General features: G+C 38.1%; 1 protein-coding gene across 1 annotated transcript in view; it reads right to left on the bottom strand.

Moving 5' to 3' along the window:
• Positions 1-20,482, bottom strand: part of LOC122810589 (paired box protein Pax-6-like) — a 152,827-nt gene that overhangs the window by 85,168 nt on the left and 47,177 nt on the right. The window contains exon 2 of the mRNA XM_044082166.1: positions 5,931-6,013. Within this exon, the coding sequence (XP_043938101.1) occupies positions 5,931-6,013 (83 nt within the window). The remainder of the gene's footprint in view (positions 1-5,930; positions 6,014-20,482) is intronic.

Genomic DNA, 20,482 nt, shown 5'->3' with positions numbered 1-20,482 from the left:
CATATTCTTTGTAAGATCCTCTTTATAAACACAGTATCCTAAAAGGGGGATTTCACTGTCATAAATAATAGGTTTCAATGCAGTTTTGTCACATTGCTACTGATAAAAAGTATCAGTTTTACTCCTTGTTCTCCTCCACGGGTTCTAAAGGTTTGTACTTTAGGAACCACTGGTCTAGACTGGGGCGAATATATTCATCCTATGAGCAGCAACCATATTGCCCATTCCTTTGCTGTGACTTTTTAGGCAAGGTGATTCATTCACCATACACCGATGTTCAGTTATATAAACACATGCTTATACTTACCCAATGAATGGGTCTGCCTAGCAGGCCAAACACTGAATGGCACTGACCTGTTCAACCTATGATGTATTAAGCTCATCGTTCCTAATTTTCTGAGGTGCAGATATGCTGTAGTGAAATATTCTTACTGTACTTAACAGGAAATTAGTTAAGAGAATGTTGTAAACAGGATCATGCTTATACACTGCAGAGCCAGCCAACTACTGACCCCAGCCATATCTTTTCAGTATAGTTTTTGATATTCTGGAAAAACTCACATGCTTTACAGGAAAGGCTTACTCAGAGTGCCACAGCTTGCTGTAAGGGAAAGTGTAGTTTGTGTTTGCTTTCTTGTATTTTGCATTGCTTCATTGCCTTCTTCTATTTTATATATTGTAATTTATTTTCTTTACACTGTATTTTACATGTATTCTGTTTTTAACTTCATATTAAAACTTGGAAAGAGACCAAAGCTGTGTCTCTTGTGAGTCACCCAGAAATTAAGTTTTCGCCTACCCTATCACCCTGCTGCTGTTGTGTTTTTAAACTCAACTGTCTTTCTAGTTGTCTGTCCCTTATGTTAATTTGACCACATATTTCCATATCTCTCACTTTTCATTGGCTATTGTCAGTAAGCACAGAATTATTGTTTTGTGAAATCACTCCCCTTCAGCTATATACATTTATTGTCCATCCCACTATATTCCATGATGCCAGAATACAAAGTGCCCACCCCCTTCCAATCTATCTTGCTCTTTTAAAATTAGTAGCTCTCTAGTGAGATAGCTAAAACGTAACTTATCCACTTTCATAGCTAACTGCTTAGTGCACAGTGCAACTCTTAGGATATTGACCCATTTTTTTCATCTTACATTTAAAATCTGCAACATCTACTCCAAGACTGCCAATTATTGAAAAGCCCACATTCTGAGCTCTACACACCCTTGCATCATCTGGGACAAGGCTGTTGATCACAAAAGAGCCTGTGGCCTGCTTCTCATTTTGGGATTGGTGTTACTGTTTTGCTTCTGGTGAGAGAAGAAGTGAAGGAGCATCATATGCCATCAGCATGAAGCTGTGGTGAGACTAGTATTAGTAGTAGTCAGGCAGTAGCCATTCAGGGAAACCTCTTTTCATCATTCTTGACAAAGCTAATTCTTTCTGTTCAGTAAGTGCTGCGTGATTTGCTGTTGTCTATCCTAAGTTCAGAATATATCCCTAAATACTTCATCCACAAATCATCAGGGTCTACTTATTAGTTTCCCCTCAAGTGTTTGGCAATGCCTTATATAGATGCAGACACCTTGAGTTGACATTTTTCCTGTAAAAGCACCCTTGAAATTTCACCACTACCTAGTAACCCACATGGCAACAAATTTGCAATTACAGGCACTGCTCCCAGAGTTGCAAACCAGTTACTCCTGATAGTATTTTATATTGCCATGGATATGAAATTTCCCATTATCTCTGTTACCAGCTTGGTGGATATGGGTATCCTGAAGCAATGTAGAAATTAGCCTCATGTTTGCTTCATAACCAGTTAATTCTCAAACAGACTGATACTTACTAGAGGCAAAGCTCTCATATAAAACCACTCCTAATGTCAATTAGGTTGTCAGTAGTTCACACACTGCACCCATCACACACAGTTCAAACCAGACACATAGCTCTACATACACTGAGGCACTTAAATGTAACCTTCCTAAACGCCAAAGACCTCCTAGATGAAGTACATATAACAAATAACGAGAGCAGCCCCAAGTTCACTCTTTTAAAACAACACCCACATCAACACATAGAGCCATATCCCATTGAGATTCTACTTCTTAGCCCATAAGACAAGCCACCACACAATCCAACATTCTGTTCAACGGAGACTCCATTGTGAGACACACTGATGTCCCTCTCACCAGGCTCAGTAAGGACAAAGTTATTGTCAGTTGCTTATCAGTGGTCAGGATCCACCACATTGCAGATGCACTCAGGTCATTAGTCGAGTATGCCTCACTCATAGTCCATGTGGGTGTAAATAACTTGAGAAGTACCTCCCTAGAGTATATGAAGAGAGACGTCATGGAACTCTCAGATTGTTTGTCCCAGGCTGGTATAAACCTAGCACTGAGCAGCATTTTACCCTCTCCAAGGATGCTGCCACAGTACGAACAGAGGATGACTGACTTTAATAATTGGCTTAGTTTCTGGTGTCATTCAAAGGGGGTGCAATATTTGTCAGCATGGAAGGAGACAGTCAGCAGACCATATTGCTTTTTGCACCTCTCCTCTCTAGGCTTTCAAATATTAGCAAAACACTATCCTCCCCCATAGTGTTTTTTTAGGTAATGCCAAACTGAAAGTACTTATGACATAGAAAATCAAAACCAAGAAAATCTAAAGGTGTTACTGCTCAACGCTATGAGTTTAAACAACAAACTCCACCCCCTACAAACTCTCCTCACCCTTGAGAATGCTGATATCTGTGCACTCAGTCAGACATAGTTTAGAGCTGTAGAGAGCACACTGGCAGTGCAAGGCTATAACACCTTCCATACATTTAGACCAGCTAATAGACAGAGAGGGACTAAAGGTGGAGGTGCCTAGATTTATAAAATAAATAAACCTCAAGGCTCAAACAGGACAATGCATTTGAGCTTCTTCATGTTCAAATCACCGTGGGCAAAACCTCATACCACTTCCTTGCAAGTTATATGTCCCCCTCTATAACCCAGGAAACCTAGAGCATATATTTAATCTTATTGGAGACACTTCCCATCTAACCCAATACAATATTCATGGATGACTTTAATTACCCCACTATTAACCGGAAATTATATATTACCCCAAACGTACAGGTACAGAGATTTCTGGATTTTGTAAACACAGACTCCCTGGACCAGATTGGCAATTCACCAACCAGCGGTGCAAACATACTGGATCTGGGCCTCACTAACATGGGAGAGTGTTGCACACTCCCTACTATGTCTTCTCTGGTAAGGTCAGACCACAAAATGGTCTCCTTTAAAGTAAAAATATAATCTGGAACCTCAGCAAATCCTGGAATATTCAGGAGCTGCTCTAAGGCTAACTTCCTACTATTAAGTGATAACCTGTCAAAATTTCAAGCCCCCATAAATCCTGAGAACACTGCTGCCTAAGCAGAACAGTTCACAGAAAACATATACAAACATGCTAATAGCTGAGGAGAGGCAGCTGTACCACCCACCAGGAAGAAGTACAGAACTAACTAAAAAAAAGCCACCCTGGTGGAATCCCAACTTCAATAGGCTGTATAACAGAGAGAAGAAAATCATGACAAAAATTAGGAGGTGCAGCACCCAGTAGGATAAAAGCACTCTCATCAAAATAAACTCAGAGGACTAATAAAGTCTAGCAATGCCAAATTTGATGTAAATTTGGCCTCCGAGGCCAAAGGCAACTACAAGGCATTCTTTAGCTATGTTCGCAACCTCAAAGGCAATACACAGTTGTGTGCAGGGCTCAATGCTAATGGAGCCACCTATACTGAGTCAGAAGATATAGCAAACCTACTGGCCAACAAATTCAGCTCCAACTTTACCGCTCTCGCCCCTTCAACCTTCTCTCAGGAAATACCATCAAATATAAATCCCCCTGGTATCATTAGGGAACAGATCCTTAATGCTCTCTGTAAAGCCAAGGATACTGTATCAGTGGGCCCAGAAAATATCTCAGGATGATTTCAATAAAGCATGAAACATGACCTATCAGGCCCTCTGGAATTGCTACTTAACTGTTGCCTCCAAACAGGCTTTGTGCCTCACGAATGGAGAATAGCAACAGTCATCTGTTTGCACAAAGGTGAGACGTAGAAACCCAACTACAGACCCACAAGTCTCAGTAGTCTCACACACAAATCCATGGAAGAAATTATCATGTAAATGATCAGTAATGACATTGAAAACCTCCAAACACTGGACCCAACCCAATTTGGTTTCATCAAGGGCAGGTCTTGCCTACTCAACCTGGTGGAATTCTTTGAGAATATCAAGAATGCAATGGATGAGGGCAAAATGGTTGACACTGCCTACCTTGACCTGGCCAAGGCATTTGACACACTGCCGTACATGGCCATTGTTGAAAAACTCAAGAGGTTAGGTATAAACCCTTATGTCACTCAGTAGATACCCTGCTGGCTCACAGACAGGACCCAGCAAGTTAGAACTGGGGGATCCACTTCTACAAAGAGGCCAGTTACAAGTGGAATCCTTCAGGGATTGCTTTGGGTGCCACTCCTTTTTTGCATTTACCTCTCTGAAGTCAAGGCAAATGTCAAAGGCCTCTGACTGACTACATTTGCAGATGATTGCCAATTAGGAGCAGTCAGAGAATCCCCCACTGACATAAATGTTCTCCAGGAAGGGCTAACACAGACAAATACCTGTTGTCAGAGCCATGGACTAAAACTAAGTGCCAATAAATACATAATAGTATCCTTCAGGAAGTCATTCATCCCTGGGAACCATCATATTGACAACAGACCCCTAAGAGGTGACCCAGTAGTCAAGGGTTGGGGTCACACATAAACAGTAATCTAGACTTTGAACATCACGTGTCTACAGTAGTGAGGAAACATTCTATGTTATGCAACTTATAAACAAAGGTATAGCACCTAAGTCCAAGAAAGTCATTGTTCCACTGTATTTGGCATTCATCAGACCTATCATTGAGTACAATGCCCTCCTTCGGTATGTACCTTACCTGGCATATCCAACAGTTGGACCTTCCACAGAGGTTCTCCACTAAAAGAATAAAGGGCATAAGGAACATGTCCTATGCTGACCACCTCAAGGTTCTATCTCTGTATTCTGTCTCCTACATGCTGCTGAGGGGAGATCTATGCCTGGCTTACAAGGCATTGGCAGACCCAACCCTGATGTACCTCTTGCATATCTGCAAAACAAATACCATCAGTATTACCCATTCTAAATTCTTAAACCTTGCCTGGATATAAATAGGAACAGCAGGAGAGGCAGGTATGTATCCCTGAGACTACCCCTTCACTGAAACAGGCTCCCCATCCATGTGAGGCAGAGTTCCTCCCTAAGCCAAATCAAGTGTAACTTGGGCAACTGAAATGGGGAACAGGAAATTCATCCCTGGTTTGGCACCTATGTTTCTAATGAATTTATAAGTGATTTCTAAAGAAAGGGTTTTTTTAAACACCTTTATTGCATTATCACTTATGACACAGGCAAATTTACATTTATATAAAAGCAGTCAAACTGTATTAACAAGTTCATGTTTACTATCTATAAATTATGTGTTTTAGAATACAGAATGTTATACAAGTAGAGTTTCCATGGTAATCAATAGTGCTGCTGAGGTGAGTTGTATAGCAAGAAGAGCTACAAATGCACAAGAACGGAGACAGATTAATATAGATGTACATAAGGTTAACTGGCACTTATTAAGCCAGCCATATAGAAGCCACCCCCCCCCCCCCCCATGAGTCTCTTTGGTAATATGTTAGTACAATATGCATTGAAGGAGCAGTAATGTACTACATGTAAAGGATGTGAACATTGTAATGCTGCTACTACTTGGGCAATTTAATGAAGGCTGAAACAAACTGTTCCCTGCATGCGTAACTTTAAAAACAGTAAAGTCTTACCTGAATTCTTGCTTCTGGTAAATCAATTTTAGCAGCTAACCTCTCTCTGGCAAAAACATCTGGATAGTGTGTTCTCTCAAACTCTAAAAAAAAAAAAAAATATATATATATATATATATATATATATATATATATAAGTAAAGAAGTAGATTGTATTAAAAAGTTTCTTGTTAGCCATACCAAGAATCATTTCTCTTGGATTAGGTTAAATAAACATGGAATGAAACACTCCCAGTATGACTGGACTAATAGCATTATGTCACTGAACAAACATTGTAACACAGATGCACGAAACAAACATTTTAAGTCAAGGTGCATTCAACATAGTGACAGCTACAAGTTTGCTTCCAACAACATCAGTCAATATGTTATAACATCACAGCTGACATTTTAAAACAGACAGTGTTTTCCTTGAAAAAACTGCAAATTAATGTCTGAATAAAAATATTTGACTATGAAGTTGCTCATTAAGGACTGCATAATGTCAGTTGCAACAGAAAATAATGATATTTTATTGATAAAATATTGCAAATATAGTAACAAAACTGCAAATGCAATTTATGATTCAAATTGTCTTGATAGTCTATAAAAAATTAGTCTGTGTCTTCATTCTGCCTAGGCTGCACTGTCTATACTTAAATTTTATTTAGTTAGTTATATTTAAAGGCTGTTAACCGGGTATGTGTGACTGGTCTTGAACCATTTCCAGCCATGATCCAGGCCAAGGTGGCAAAACAAGATGCATGCATAACAAAAAATAACAATAAATTGTGAAATACATTGTGGAAATTGGAGCAATGCAAAGGGTGGACATTTACAAAGTTCATGAAGTATAGTAGGACAGTTTGAGTCGAAGACTTAATAGTTCTTGTAATAAACATATTCTAATAAAAGTAACATACATGATGCAGTGGTACAATCAGGTGAGTTTGTTTATAGTGGCATAGCCATCAGGTAAGCACACCACATAATGGACTATTGTAAAGTTAATAAAATAGCCGCACACATACAGTCAAGAAAATTCTTACTGCGAAGTACTTGTCAGAAATGTGATATCTTGTGAAGAAGAGATAAATAATATTGGAAATAATGTGGGTGAGAAATAACTAAGATTTGAAGATAAGGTGGTGGGATACTTAAGGGTAAAGAAAGAGTGGAATAAAACTTTATATAAGTCTAAAAGAAGCAAGATGGAAGGGATCATAATGCTGAATCCAAGGCTGTATATGGGGTAGTAGATGTACTAAATAGGGATGCAAGTTATGAAGAAGTTATGTACGCAACAAAGCATCTAAGACCAGAAACACTAGCTACCCAATTGGCTACGAGTTTTATCACTATAAGATGATTAGTTGGAAAACTGTATCTACTATGAAAAAGGTAATCAATAAATCATTGGTAAGGGAGATCGTTAATCCAACAGTGAGGCAAGTAACAATAGCAATTAATTAGATGGGAGAAGAAGATCCAGAAGACCTCATAAATTTTAGGACCAACCCTCTAATTAATGTTGATGCAAAGATATACAAGAAGGCTTTTGCTAATAGGCTGAATAGGTTTTTGCATATCATCTATAGCAGGGCAAATCTGAGCTTTTAAAACAGCAGATCTTCCTTAGGTGATTGTTTCCTGCTACTCAGTTTTGTATAATGGGTAGAATGGAAAGGGAACAGGTAGGCTGTCATGGTTCTTTTGACATTAAAATGGCTTTTAATGCCATGGAATGGGGATTCATGTTCATGGTCTTTGAAAAGATAGGACTGGGAGACCTACTTTTCAATAATGTGAGGGCCATGCAGGAAGGTCTATAGGAAGGGTAATGATAGCTGAAGGACAGCCTCAATTCTCAAACCTTTCCTTATTGTTTTAGAGGTTTTGGAGCAATCTGTTAGGATGGTTTAGGGAGATTAGGTCAACTGGATGATAAATGCGGCAAGAACCGATTTTCACATGGCCATATGTTCTTACTGAGCAATGTAAAGTAAATATTATGAAATGTATAGTTATATTCAAGAACTTAGTCAAAGTAAACTTTGAGAAAAAGTAAAAGTAAAATTAAATTAAGTCAAAGTACATGTCACTGCACTCAGGCTCATACCATAAGAATGACAGCTTATAGAAAGAAGATAGAGTAATAATAATTTAAATACTAAAAATTAAAATCAGAATAAAATACTAAAAATAATGTAAAAAATTGGAAACCTTTTACATCAGAAACAAAAACAAATACAGCAACAATAGGAACACACTCAGTAGAAATTTAAGAGGCACAAGTAAAAACTTACCCACCACCAATATATGCCTTAAACTTACAGTTTACAGTTTTCATACTGCAGATAGAGATGCATAAAGTGAGCTATGCAGAGAGTTGTGTAAATAACAATAACAGTTGTCACACAAATAATGTTTTACCCATGTAGCGTGCTAGGCTATGGGTTTGTTATTCAGGAGTCTGATATCGTGTGGGAAGAAGCTGTTATGAAATCTGGATGTCCTGCATCTAATGCTTCTGTAGAGCTTCCTTGCTGGCAGGAGTTTGAATAGGCCATAAGCCAAATGGTGTATATCACTCAATAGTTTTTGGACTGTACCATAGCACCTGTTTGAATATATGTCCTGTAGGGATTGAATGTTGGAGCCAATGATTTTTGTGGCCTGTTTAACAATCTTATCCAGTACCTTCCGATCAGCTTGAGAGCAATTTCTATACCAGACAAAGATGTTTGTCTGCACACTCTCAATTGTAGCTCTGTAGAAGGTAAGTAGGACCTGTGGGGGAGGTTAGCTCTACAAAGTCTCCTAAGGAAACGGAGACATTGTTGGGCTCTCTTTATAAAGTAGGAAGTGTTTGTGGCCCAACCTAGGTCTTGCAAGGTACAATCAGTGCATGATGTGAATGGAGATGTGTGATGCCTGTTACACTGTGACAGTTACCATGGAGATGTGTGATGCCTGTTACACTGTGACAGTTACCATGGAGATGTCTGATGCCTGTTACACTGTGACAGTTACCATGGAGATGTCTGATGCCTGTTACACTGTGACAGTTACCGGGCAGCAAAGTAAGAAGGTGAGCAGAGGAGGAAGTCAGCTGAATGAGATACAAAAATGCAGGGAAGGGGAATGAAAGACTCCTTTGAGAGGTCGTTGTCCAGCAACATTTGGTATGAATTTATAAAAACAATAGGGCAATAATGGATTTCAGGGGGTGTAAACCCTTTTGGGAATAATAGAGTGAAAAAAGGAAAATAACACAAGTGATTTAAAGGTGGCACTATAAGGGGGATGATGTATAAGAGCATATTATAAGGGAGACAGAAACAACATTAAATCCAGTAATAATGTAGACAAGGAATTTAGGCTAGGAAAGGGTGCTTAGCTGCAGTCTGAGGACCTCAAGATGATGGTTAAGGCTAAGCAGGCTTGGCAGAATGAGGAAAAAGAGACTGCAATAAAAGGAATAATAGAGGCAGAAAGCTGGACTGAGGGAATGAAAGCAAGAGCAAAGCAAAAGTACATGCAGCACTGAAAGACTTCACTAAGTTAGTGAGGAACTGGAAGAAGGAAAGCATTGCACAGAAGGATGAGAGGAGATGCGGCTGTAAAAAAGTACATATTATTTGAATGACTTGCAAAGCAATAGATCTCATAATAAATAAGCACAGCAAATGAAATCTTAAATGATTCCCTCAGTCATCTGAACCATAACAATGATCAGTATTGTATGGATTCTAAAATAATCCAAAACCACAAGTCAGGATGTGCAGAAAAGCTCCAGATCCCCTGCATTTATATTAAATTGTATGCTTTATGTTTTCATATTTTGTATTACAATAGCAGTAGGTATTTTAATTATTTCATTGTATTTATTTAACATTTGTTTACTGGGAAAGTCCGACTGGGACAGAGCCCATTTTTAGTGGAGGCCTGTGGAAAAACGCTCCAGACACATGTCTTTGAAATGTTTTATGTTTCTTTGTTTTCAGATATGTGAGACTTTGAGCGATTGTTTGAAATTCCCAGACTCATTAATACAACACCTAGAATAGTGAGATAAAGTGACTGATAAAGCAGACCTTGATATATGAAGTTTGAAATAGCCATTTCTCGGAACATTCTCTTTTCTCCAAGGTATGGCAATCTCTGATTTGGTATACACGAGTTTGGTGGTAAGGCTTTTCCACCTACATCAGGGTGTTTAAGGGGGCTTGCTCCCTGCAAAAATAAAACTTGAAAAGAAGAATAGTGATGCTAGACATTCACTGTTTTCCTGAATTTTTGAACTTTTTAATTTATTTCATTTTTGGGGGGTAATTCCAGGACTTGCATTGACAAATCTCAGAATTACAACAGGAAACCAAGATTTTTCCCATGAAGATACACTGTTGATTAAATTAATTTTATCAGGAATCATCCATAAATCGGTACTAATTTAAAGGGGTTAGCTGGGAAAAAACATTACAAAACCAGAGTTTGTCATATAGCTGTTATCAGCTACTCATTGCTATAAAAAAACATGAGACATTATTTATTTATTTATTCACTATTAGGTGACTGGATAAGTGGACTGGTCTGAAGACCCTTTTCATCCATGGCCTGAAAATACATAAACAAATGCGTATAACATGAATAATCAAGACACATACAATACATAAGAACACATGCAAAATCAAATGTTTTTAAATGGATTTTGGAACAAACATTTTATTTATTTATTTATTTATTTATTTATTTATTTATTTATTTATTTATTTGACATTTGTTAACCAGGTTAGTCCATCTGGGCAGCAGCCCTTTTTCAGAGGAGGCCTGAGGAGAAAAGCTCCAACTAGTACATGTAACATAAGTAATCAAAATGACAGAGTAAACAAAAACATTTAGAGTTAACAAAATATGACAAAATAGTCAGAGAAAAAAACATGCTAGAACATGTATAGTGAATTAATACATATTAGAGTTTAAAAGTTACATACAGTACTAATAAGAAAAAAACTAAAACTGGTCACATGTATGTAAAATAAAGTATGCAAATAAATTATAGATGTACACTACATGCATGAGATAATCCCAAGGCACAGATCACTATCCAAGTTTACAGTGCTGAAGGCAGTGAGAAAAACTGACTATTAGGAGATTTGTAAGAGAGCGAGAGAAGAGAAGGTTGTTACAGGGATATTACAGGAGTGTAGGAGGAGGGGAAGATAGGGTTAAGTTGGGTGATTGCATAGGTATGACCAAGATTTATGAAGAGTATCCTTTAGAGCTGTTTTAAAAGAGTTAGGATTTGGGATCAATCTAAAACTAGCTAGTAGTTTATTCCAGGCATTTGCCACCAAGTAGCTGCAGAGAAGTTTGCCAATATTTTTGTTGGGCACATATACTTGCAGAAGATTCTGTTGAGAACTATGGTAGGCACAGTTGGGAGTGTAAGGGCAGATGAGGTAAGAGAGAGAAGGGTATGAGGAGGGTTCATTTAAGATAGAATGAGCCATGAGAAAATGGGGTAATAGGATTTGATATAGAAATTCCAGCCACTGCAGGTGTTTCAAGGCTAGGCAGTGGTGAGAGTGGTAGAGTTGGTTAGTGGCAAATCTTGCAATTTTATTACAGGTGAGTTCCAATTTCGACATAAGGTTGGATTGGAGGTGTGTAAGAACAGGGGCTACATAGAGTAGGGTGGGGAGTAGGAAAGCTTGTGCCAGGGACAGCCTAGAAGCATCTGTGATGATTTTTTTATGCCTGTATAGCAGGGCTAACTTTTGATGTGTCTTTTTAATGCACTGATGAGTATGATAAAAACTTTAGCTGGTCATCGATAATAGCTCCTAGAAGATTTGTGTGAGGTTCATCAGAGATGATAGTGTTGTTTAGGGAGGAGACTGTAAAGGTAGCTTTATGATGCTGGGGAGATTTTGGAAGGAATAGGAAAAGTTTAGTTTGCTTACGGTTAAGTAGAAGTTGCTTGGAAGTTAGCCATTTTTCGATTGAGTGCAGAGAGTCTTGGGTGAGGGTGTGAAGATGGGAGATATTGATGGAGCAGGAGACGATTGTGGAATCAACATATTGTATAACTAAAGAGAGTGGAGAGGAAGAGTGGAGGTCATTAATAAAGATATTAAATAGTAATAGTCTAAAGATGGAGCCTTGGGGTACCCCTGTTTGAATAGGTAAGAAGGGAGAATAGTTAGATTGTCATTTAATTGCTTGGAATTTATTGGAAAGGTATCTGGAGAACCAAGAAAGTACAGAGTTGGAGATACTAAAGGTAGTTAGTTTGGGTAGAAGTAGTCTGTGGGAAACAGTGTTGAAGGCCTTGGAGAGGTCCAGAAACAGACAGGAGACTAACTTATTGTTGTCTCGAGAGTTTGCGATAGAGTTTGTGAAGGATGTCAGAGCAGTAGCTGTACTTTGTTTTGGGTGAAAACCATGCTGTGTAGGAGTAAGGAGATTTTCTAGCAGAAGGTGATAGGAGCTGTTTGTGAATTCATTTTTCTAGAATTTTGACAGGGGAGATAGAATGGTGATTGGTCTGAAATTTGAGGGGGTCAGTTGAGATACCACCATTGTGTAAGGGTACGACATAAATTTTTTTTCCAGATGTCAGGTACAATGTTTTCTTGATGGCTCTATTTACTAATATGAAGATGGGATAAGTGAAAGAATTGGCAGCAAGTTTTAAGAATTGAGGAGGAAGGTTGTCGACTGATGGAGAACATGTTTTAAGTTTGCTAAGCAGTGATTTATTATAAGTTGTAGGAATGGGTTTAAAGGAAAAAGAGGCTGTTTTAGTAGATATAGTGGAAGTGGGGTAGGTATTAGTGTCATCTTTGGTTAGATTATGGATAGAGTCAATGAAGAAGGAATTTAGAAAGGTAGCAGTATCAGTAGAAGAGCTATTAGGACATGAGTTGGGGGATGAGGGGCTTCCAGGATGTATCAGCTTATTAACAGATTGCCAGATTTTTTTAGGGGTTGGAGTGGGGATTGCTTAGTGGTTTTTGAAACAGTCTTGCTTGTCAAGGATGACCTTTTTTTTTGTTAGATTATGGAGCTCTCTATAGATGTGAAGATCAGTGGATGATTTAGATTTATTCCATTTTTTCCATGCATAATCTCTCTTGTTCATAAGGGTTTAAGTGGCTTTTGTTAACCAGGAAGCAAAATGACTTTTGATTTGTATTTTCCTGATGGAGCCAGGGAGTTAAATTGTCTAGAAAGATTTTATTAAATGTCACGACTGCATCCTCCAGGGGGAGGTTATAGAGGAAGGACCAGTTAGTTGAGGACAGCAAGTGGTTGAAGTTATCTGAGTTAAAATTAGAAAGTTTACGGCAGTCTTTGTATTGCTGGAGTTTGTGTAGTTGGGGAGAGTACCTAAGTATGAAGGTGGAATGGTGGTCACTTAGGGTACCTGCTAGGTTGGAGGGGTTTTGATAGAGGCTAGGTTTGGAGGTGAGGATCCAGTTTAGAGTGGAGCCATTGTTGGAGTGTTTATTTAGATGAGTAAGGGCAATGATAAGTTGTGAGAAATCATAGAGGTTTATAGAGGTGTTAGGGGAACCAGTGTCAAGGGCACTCCAGTCAATGTTAACATCGCCCAAGATTACTGTTTCATAAGAGATAGTCTGAGAGATCCAGGAGAGAAGGAGCTCCAGAATAGGGATGTTATTGTCTGGGGGGAATGTAGATAAAACCAATAGGTAGTTTCTTGTTATTGTTCAGTTTACAATTAATGAGTACTACAGCAGGGTGGAAGTTTGGATGAGAGATTGATAGAGGGTAGAGGAAGAGCTGATTTGAGTAGAAAACAGCCACATCACCACCTTTTTTCTCTAGTCTGTCTTGCCTTAAGATGTTATAGCCTGGGGGAAGAAATTCAGAGTCGGATATATGAGGTTTAAGCCAGGTTTCAGAGAGGGTGAGAACATCCAGGTTGTGTAGGGAGATCCAGGCATGAAAAGGGAAGATGTTATTCATGATACTTTGAATATTTTGAATAGATATGTTTTTGATGGATGTGGATTTGTGCATCTGAGAAGTTGTGCTGGGGGGTGCAGATTGAGGGGTGAGGTTATTCAGTATTCCAAAAGCACTTACACTCAGTTTCCTTCTGCATGTGTTTAAAGGTCTTGTTGAATTAAGTGAGAGATTACTGTCCCCTTAATTCAGATGGGATTCTGTTTTGTAATGCTAGACCCACTCAGGAGAAGTCACATTTTCCTGTAGGAGTTTTATATGGACGTCTGTCTAATAAGATAGCTTGTTTCTGGGTACTTCTTAGGGGATAAACCTGGTCTTGGATGGGTAGTTTCCAAGGTGTGCAGTAGCCACGGTTTGATATTCTGTTAGCAAGAGTACATCGGAGTTAAGTTAACATTTCAGTAACTGGAGGACATTTTAGACATTGTAGGAAGGAACAACAGTGAGATCTGCTGTTGGCAAGAAAGGCAAATATGCATATTTTATTTTCTTTTATCTGAAGGTTTTGAGATTTTGTGAGTAGTAAAATATAATCACAGGAAGACTGCGTTCCAGTTTAAGGAGAACATTTTTGGCTAGGGAAAAGTAAGCTGAAGGATCAAGTAAATGAGAGATTCTATAACAAAGTTGACATTTAGACACTACTGTGTTATTTATTTTGTTTGTATGATTTGAAAAAGGATAATTCTTAGGTATTTGCATTCAGAAATGAAGGGAATGATATGTGGTTGTCAGTGATACTAATAAAAAGTAGACGAGGGAGTTTTTGAACACAATCAGCCACATTGCTTTGCTTTAAGAAAAATTGTTGTCGTTTGTTCTGAAGATCAGTGGGACATTTATTGGCTTGTAATAAAAGGGTGACATCTGCTTACAGTATGACATCAAGGGATGTGAGGTCATCTATAAGACTGTTAATGAATAATGAAACCTGCAGGTAACTTTGGGATCCTTGATAGTGTTGTGGCCAAAATTACATTTGTCCAGTTTCAGAAGAAGAATGTTATGGTTAACAGTTTCCATGGTCTGGTCATGTCTATAAATATCACAGCAGTGACCAGATGATCATTAATGTTACATAAGTTAGCAATTTAGAGAAGAGGGGGGCAACAGTCTGCATGTGTGGTGGTATTTTGAGAGTCAGGACAGGAGACCAAGCAAAGCAGAAAAAAGTAGGAACAGGTGAAGGAAATATGGGGTAATTAGTGATTCTCCTTGTATAAGTACAGAAAGAGTGCACACAGCAGAATAGGGAGGAAAAGTCTAGAATTAATGCACACAGTAAGGTAGGTCAGGATGAAGAAAGGTAAGTACTGAAGATACGTGGGAACAGAAAGATGTATAGGAGGAAAAGTCTTGAACTGAATAATGATAAAGCCAGAAAATGAGATACAATAAAGTTACAACAGATTGGTATTCAAGGTCAGAAGAGGTTAGCGGAGTATGCTTAGCAAGTCTGAAAAAGAGGAACTACATGATACAAGAGGTGGTAAGAGGAATGGAAGATTAGGAAGTAAGGACAACAGAATGGATACCAAATCTTATTGTGATGTTCACTTAAAGCCACATGCACCAAGGACAATCTGAAATGGAAGGAACAGAAGCTATACCATAATACTAGTAGTGTGATACACAACTTTCCGTTTAAATATTAGTCATTAAAATGTATAAAAGCCTTCCAACAGTAGGCATGGGGTGAAAACAGTGGGGCAAGTTAAAAAAAAGCTTTAGGCGTATATGAGGCAATTCTAACTGATGAAGCTTTACTGCAGCTTTCATGAGCTGTGAGCCTGGTAATGTGTTTATATAATGGAATTTAGCTATTTTGGCCATTTCTTTTAACAGTAATCCAAACATATCAAATTATATACTGAATCCAAGAAAACGCCAATATGAAATTCAGGACATACTGGCACTACAGGCAAATAAAGAATATTTTAATAGTTAAGGTTTACTCCTATCTATAGGATTGCATCTCATTCTGGAGCCTTCATTACAGAAATTACAAGCATGTGCTGGAAGCACCCTTAATAAAATAGAAAAAAGTGTATTTTCTAGACTGTAAGGCAGCCTTAATCAAGGGTCAGTCAAGATTCTTAATACCAAACTGCTTGAATAAATAAGGTAAACCATATGAAATTGTTTGCTCTTAACAGTTCAGGGTAAAGTCTAAGAAAAGAAAATAAATAAAGGAATATATTTTTATCTGAAAAGGATGACAGAATATAAATTATCAGTGACATCTTGGTTGATGCAATATCTGCAGATTTTTTAAATGGTGCATACCTAAAATAAAACCTAAACCAGTAATGCGTTCCGTCAACAAAATAGCAAAAAAGACTGAAATGAAGATTTTTTAACCATCCAGGTGGTTGGTGTGATTTCACACAGTATTTGCATCATCGCTAGTGGTTTGGATATTGTTTATGGGCAGCGAGCGTTTCTGGAGTCCGTGGAGTCAGCGTTCTTCACTTTCAATCTTTTTTAAAATAAAACCTAGGCAGTGCAGATCCACACTGCAAGTTATATGAACAGAGGATAAATTACAAGTTTTCCCCATATTATTAACTGTATATATATCAAAATTGTTAAAGTTATTGTATGCTTGCAATGTTCATTTGTAACACCCTCAAATGTTTCAAAATATAGGCATTTCCATTTCCAAGGCTGCAGCCTCGTTAAAAATAAATGTAAGTTTAATAAAGACTGGTTTGGTATGTTGCCAAAAGTCAGTTTTTCAAGAATTGTATTTTTATTTTGGAGGTGTGCTAGGACTTGGGGGATGACTGTTTTAGTTAGCGCAGTGATGCAAGTACCTTAAGTAGATAAATTAACTCCAGATCCCCGGACCAAATAGGTACTCCCTCCTTATTAGAACCCAGATCTCCTAGAACTTGTCCTAACAATTCCTGCTGCCTTCTGGACAGCCGCACAAAGATTATCTTCTCTAGTTAAGTTAGGACATTCAAATACCACCTTTTGGCACAAAAAAACAGCTTCCTTTGTCCTAGTAATCCATCTACATTAAGGGGCTTCAGCAAAACCACCCCGTTACATTGTATTGACCTATCTGAAAAACATAAATGGTCTAGTTATTCCAAGTCCCTTAAACTTGACACTGCAGCTGTTACCAAGAAATGCTTTGATTTATTAAATCACTGTATATAGAAAACTTTCTTCTTCCTTATAAAGCAAAATGATAAATGTATTCAATCTAATAAGACACTAGAATCAGCAAATTATGTAACAAAACTGTAAGCTCTTAGCATTTATGTAAGTCTTTCCCCCTCCCAACTCATAAAAATTAACCAAACTAGAAAGGAATTCAAGAATACAGTGAGACGCATCAAGGTTGCCGATGAGCACAAGGTTACTTAAGGCAAGCATACAGCCTTTTTAGTGATGATATAAAATCTGTAAACATACCATCATGCTCCAAACTAATTGAAACATATTACAATCTACCCTGACCCGTAATCCATAGCTAACATACTGGCTAATAAATTCAGCTTTAATTTCACTTTACCTAAAATACTTTCAGTTCCCCCATAGTAACTTAGGCCAAATTATTCATTATCAATATTAACCATGTTTCTGTGCTCACCTCCAAAATAAAAAAAATAAAAACTACATGTTGCCAGAAATAATACCCAGCTGCTTACTGGTAATATCTTTTTTTTCTGAAAAGGATGACAGAATGCAAATTATCAGTGGCATCTTACAGCATTACCTAGCCACACCTCTCCTAAACATCTGCAATTAAAGTTTCTATACAGGATATGTACTTGCAGAATAGAGAAATGCCATAGTCATCCCATTCCATAATGTAGGCCATGATGCTGGCAAAGCTAGTTATAGGCTTATCATTCTTACTAGCCTTATGTGTAAAGCCATGGAGCATGTTGTAGATCTACTCAATAAGGACATGCAGGATCTCTAGACTGCAGCCACTTTGCAGTTTATCTTTGTCAAGGGTAGATCATGCCTTCTTAATCTTCTTGGCTTCATCCAAAAAAATAGCCAAAGTCCTAGGTATAGGATTTCCCATCAACATTGCTTACTGGACTTAGCCGAAGCATTTGATAACATTTGCCACACCAGCATCATAAGTAAGCCAACCTCAGTAAACATCAATCCATTTAAAATTCACTGGATTGCTAACTAGCTGTCAAATAGACCACATTCAATTAGAATAAATGATAACTTTTCCTAAAAGTGAAATGTAGTTATCAACATCCTTCAAGATTCTGACCTATCCTGCCCCTCTTTGGCTAACTAAAGTTACTAACAATTGCAACAGCTGCAACCTAGGAATCATATTAAACTCTCTATCCGATCTGGTAAAACTTCAAAAAGGTCATGATCACATTAATAACTGCTTTTCTAATCACAGACTCACACAAAACACAAGAACATGTAGTATAGCTATCTTTGGTAAAACTGTATAGTATTATATTAATTGAATTCAGTTTAAAAATGACACTGTGATCTGGGATTTAAAAACTACAAACAATAAGTTGCCCTTCCATTAGTATATCTCCAATTTTTACCTGAAAATCTGTCTAGCTTTCTCACATTATCTTTTGTGTGTTCTCATCCACATCCTAATCTATCCTAATTTCCCTTTACACTGCACTCATTTATCAGATCATAAAATTCAATGCTCTGTTTGGCAAGTATAACTCTGAACAACTTTAGCAACTAGAAAGACATAAGCATTTTACAAACAAAACATTCCAGTGTTTAAAGAAATGGAAGTTATATGCTTACTATAATGATAGATTTGTGTTGTTTTCTGTCCGTCTCAACATGTGGGTATATCAGATCCGAACAGATCTGAAGCCAGAAAATAAGACTTTGACTCCAAGGCTCCTCCCCCTCCCATAATGCACTGTCAACCTACTGCTCGCAGATCAAGCTTGTCCCTAAGTGTGGGATTATCAACCCTAAAAAGGAGAAAAAAATACTGACTACTAGACAGAGAACTGTAACCAAATAGACAACCAGAAAAAGGTTTCAACCTCAAAAGGCTCCAGGATGGTCCAGTGTGGGCCAGTAGTAGCCATAAAGGAGTGACAATTTGGATGGAGGATGGGGAGGCGGGGATTTTGAGATGAATGGAAGAAGATAACATGAATCATTTTGGCAAGTACATAACTTTTGTTTCTGATGTTGTCTTTTCCATCCAGTTCAACAAATGGGACACTGTCCCCAGTTTGAAGAACTCCAGGATGCAATATGGAAGGATATTCTGGAGAATGGTAGAACCAAAAGCAGCTCTGGATAAGGTCTGCAAATAGAGCTTATAATGAAAGACAAACGTATGAACTGTGGACCATGTAGCTGCAAGCAGCTATCATCTATCGGGGTGTGGAATGCCGCAGGAGCTACTACTCCTCTGACTGAATGTGCCTTCAGTTTAGAGGTCAATAACAATCCCTTAGCCTTGTAATCAAAGGTAATATATTCAGATAGCCACCTGGAAAGAGTAACCTTAGACATGGTGGAATTTCAATTTACATTGACAAAGGAGACAAAAAGTTGTTCACTTTTCTGAAAATCTTTAGTATAGTAGAAATAAAACTGTAGCTGATGGTGAACATCCAAAAAATGAAGATGTTCTGCTTTATTATAAAACATTTGGAAAGAAAACTGATAGATGTGTGGCCTTGTATAAGTTCATCTGTGAAGCTACATTGGGAGCAAAGGCTGGATTAATCCTAAGTGAAATCCTGTCCTTGTGAAAAATCAAATACTGGGGTTTCCATGAAAAGCCTGTAATTGCAAAATTCTCCTAACTGATGTAACAGCCACCAAAAACAAAATTTTCCAAAACATAAACTTTAGATCCAACAAAGCAAAAGGTTCAAAAGATGCCTTGATAAGGCTCTGTAACAAAATAGAGATATTCCAAGGAGGTTCAGGGTTCCTGAATGAAGGCTGCAAGAGAAAACAATCTCTCGAGAACCCTTTCAACAACCTTAAGGAAGCAATGGAGGCATGCTGTTATCCCACATGAAAGTTAGAAATGGCAGTCAATTATACTTTAATCATAAAATAACTAGCCACTATAACTATATTAGACAGAGGTGCTGAGAACGGAACCAAAACCCTAGAATTAGCATATTACTGAATCTTTTATACTTACTTCTGTAGGTCTTTCTAGTGGAGCATTTCTGGGAGACATGAAAACCTATATAAGAGAAAATCACCACAAGGCCAATGCACTCCTCTTTAAAGGCCTGTTGGCTGTGGCACTACTGAGAGTTTTTTTTGTCTTAATAAAATAAGGAGTGCATTGGCCTTGTGGTCATTTTCTTTTGGCGCTATCCTTTGGTGGATTTTATGAGAACCTATATAACCCTGGAAGAAAGCAAGGGATTTCTGGCCTTCACTGCAAATGGAGAAACCAAGTGTTCAGACTGAGGAATTTGATGTCCACATGAGGCTTGCTCTAGTGAAGAGAAATCAGGTCAGGAAAGGGATCCAGGATTCAGAGTGGGTACACTATGTGAAGCTAAGGGAAGGGGAACTAAACCTGTTTCAACCATAAGGGGGCAATGAGAATCACT

Source organism: Protopterus annectens, chromosome 9.part0 (assembly GCF_019279795.1).
Source record: "Protopterus annectens isolate FY-2018-M chromosome 9.part0, PAN1.0, whole genome shotgun sequence".
NCBI lineage: Eukaryota > Metazoa > Chordata > Ceratodontiformes > Protopteridae > Protopterus > Protopterus annectens.
Note: the sequence above shows the minus strand (reverse complement) of the source record. Positions and strands in the feature narration are given on the sequence as shown.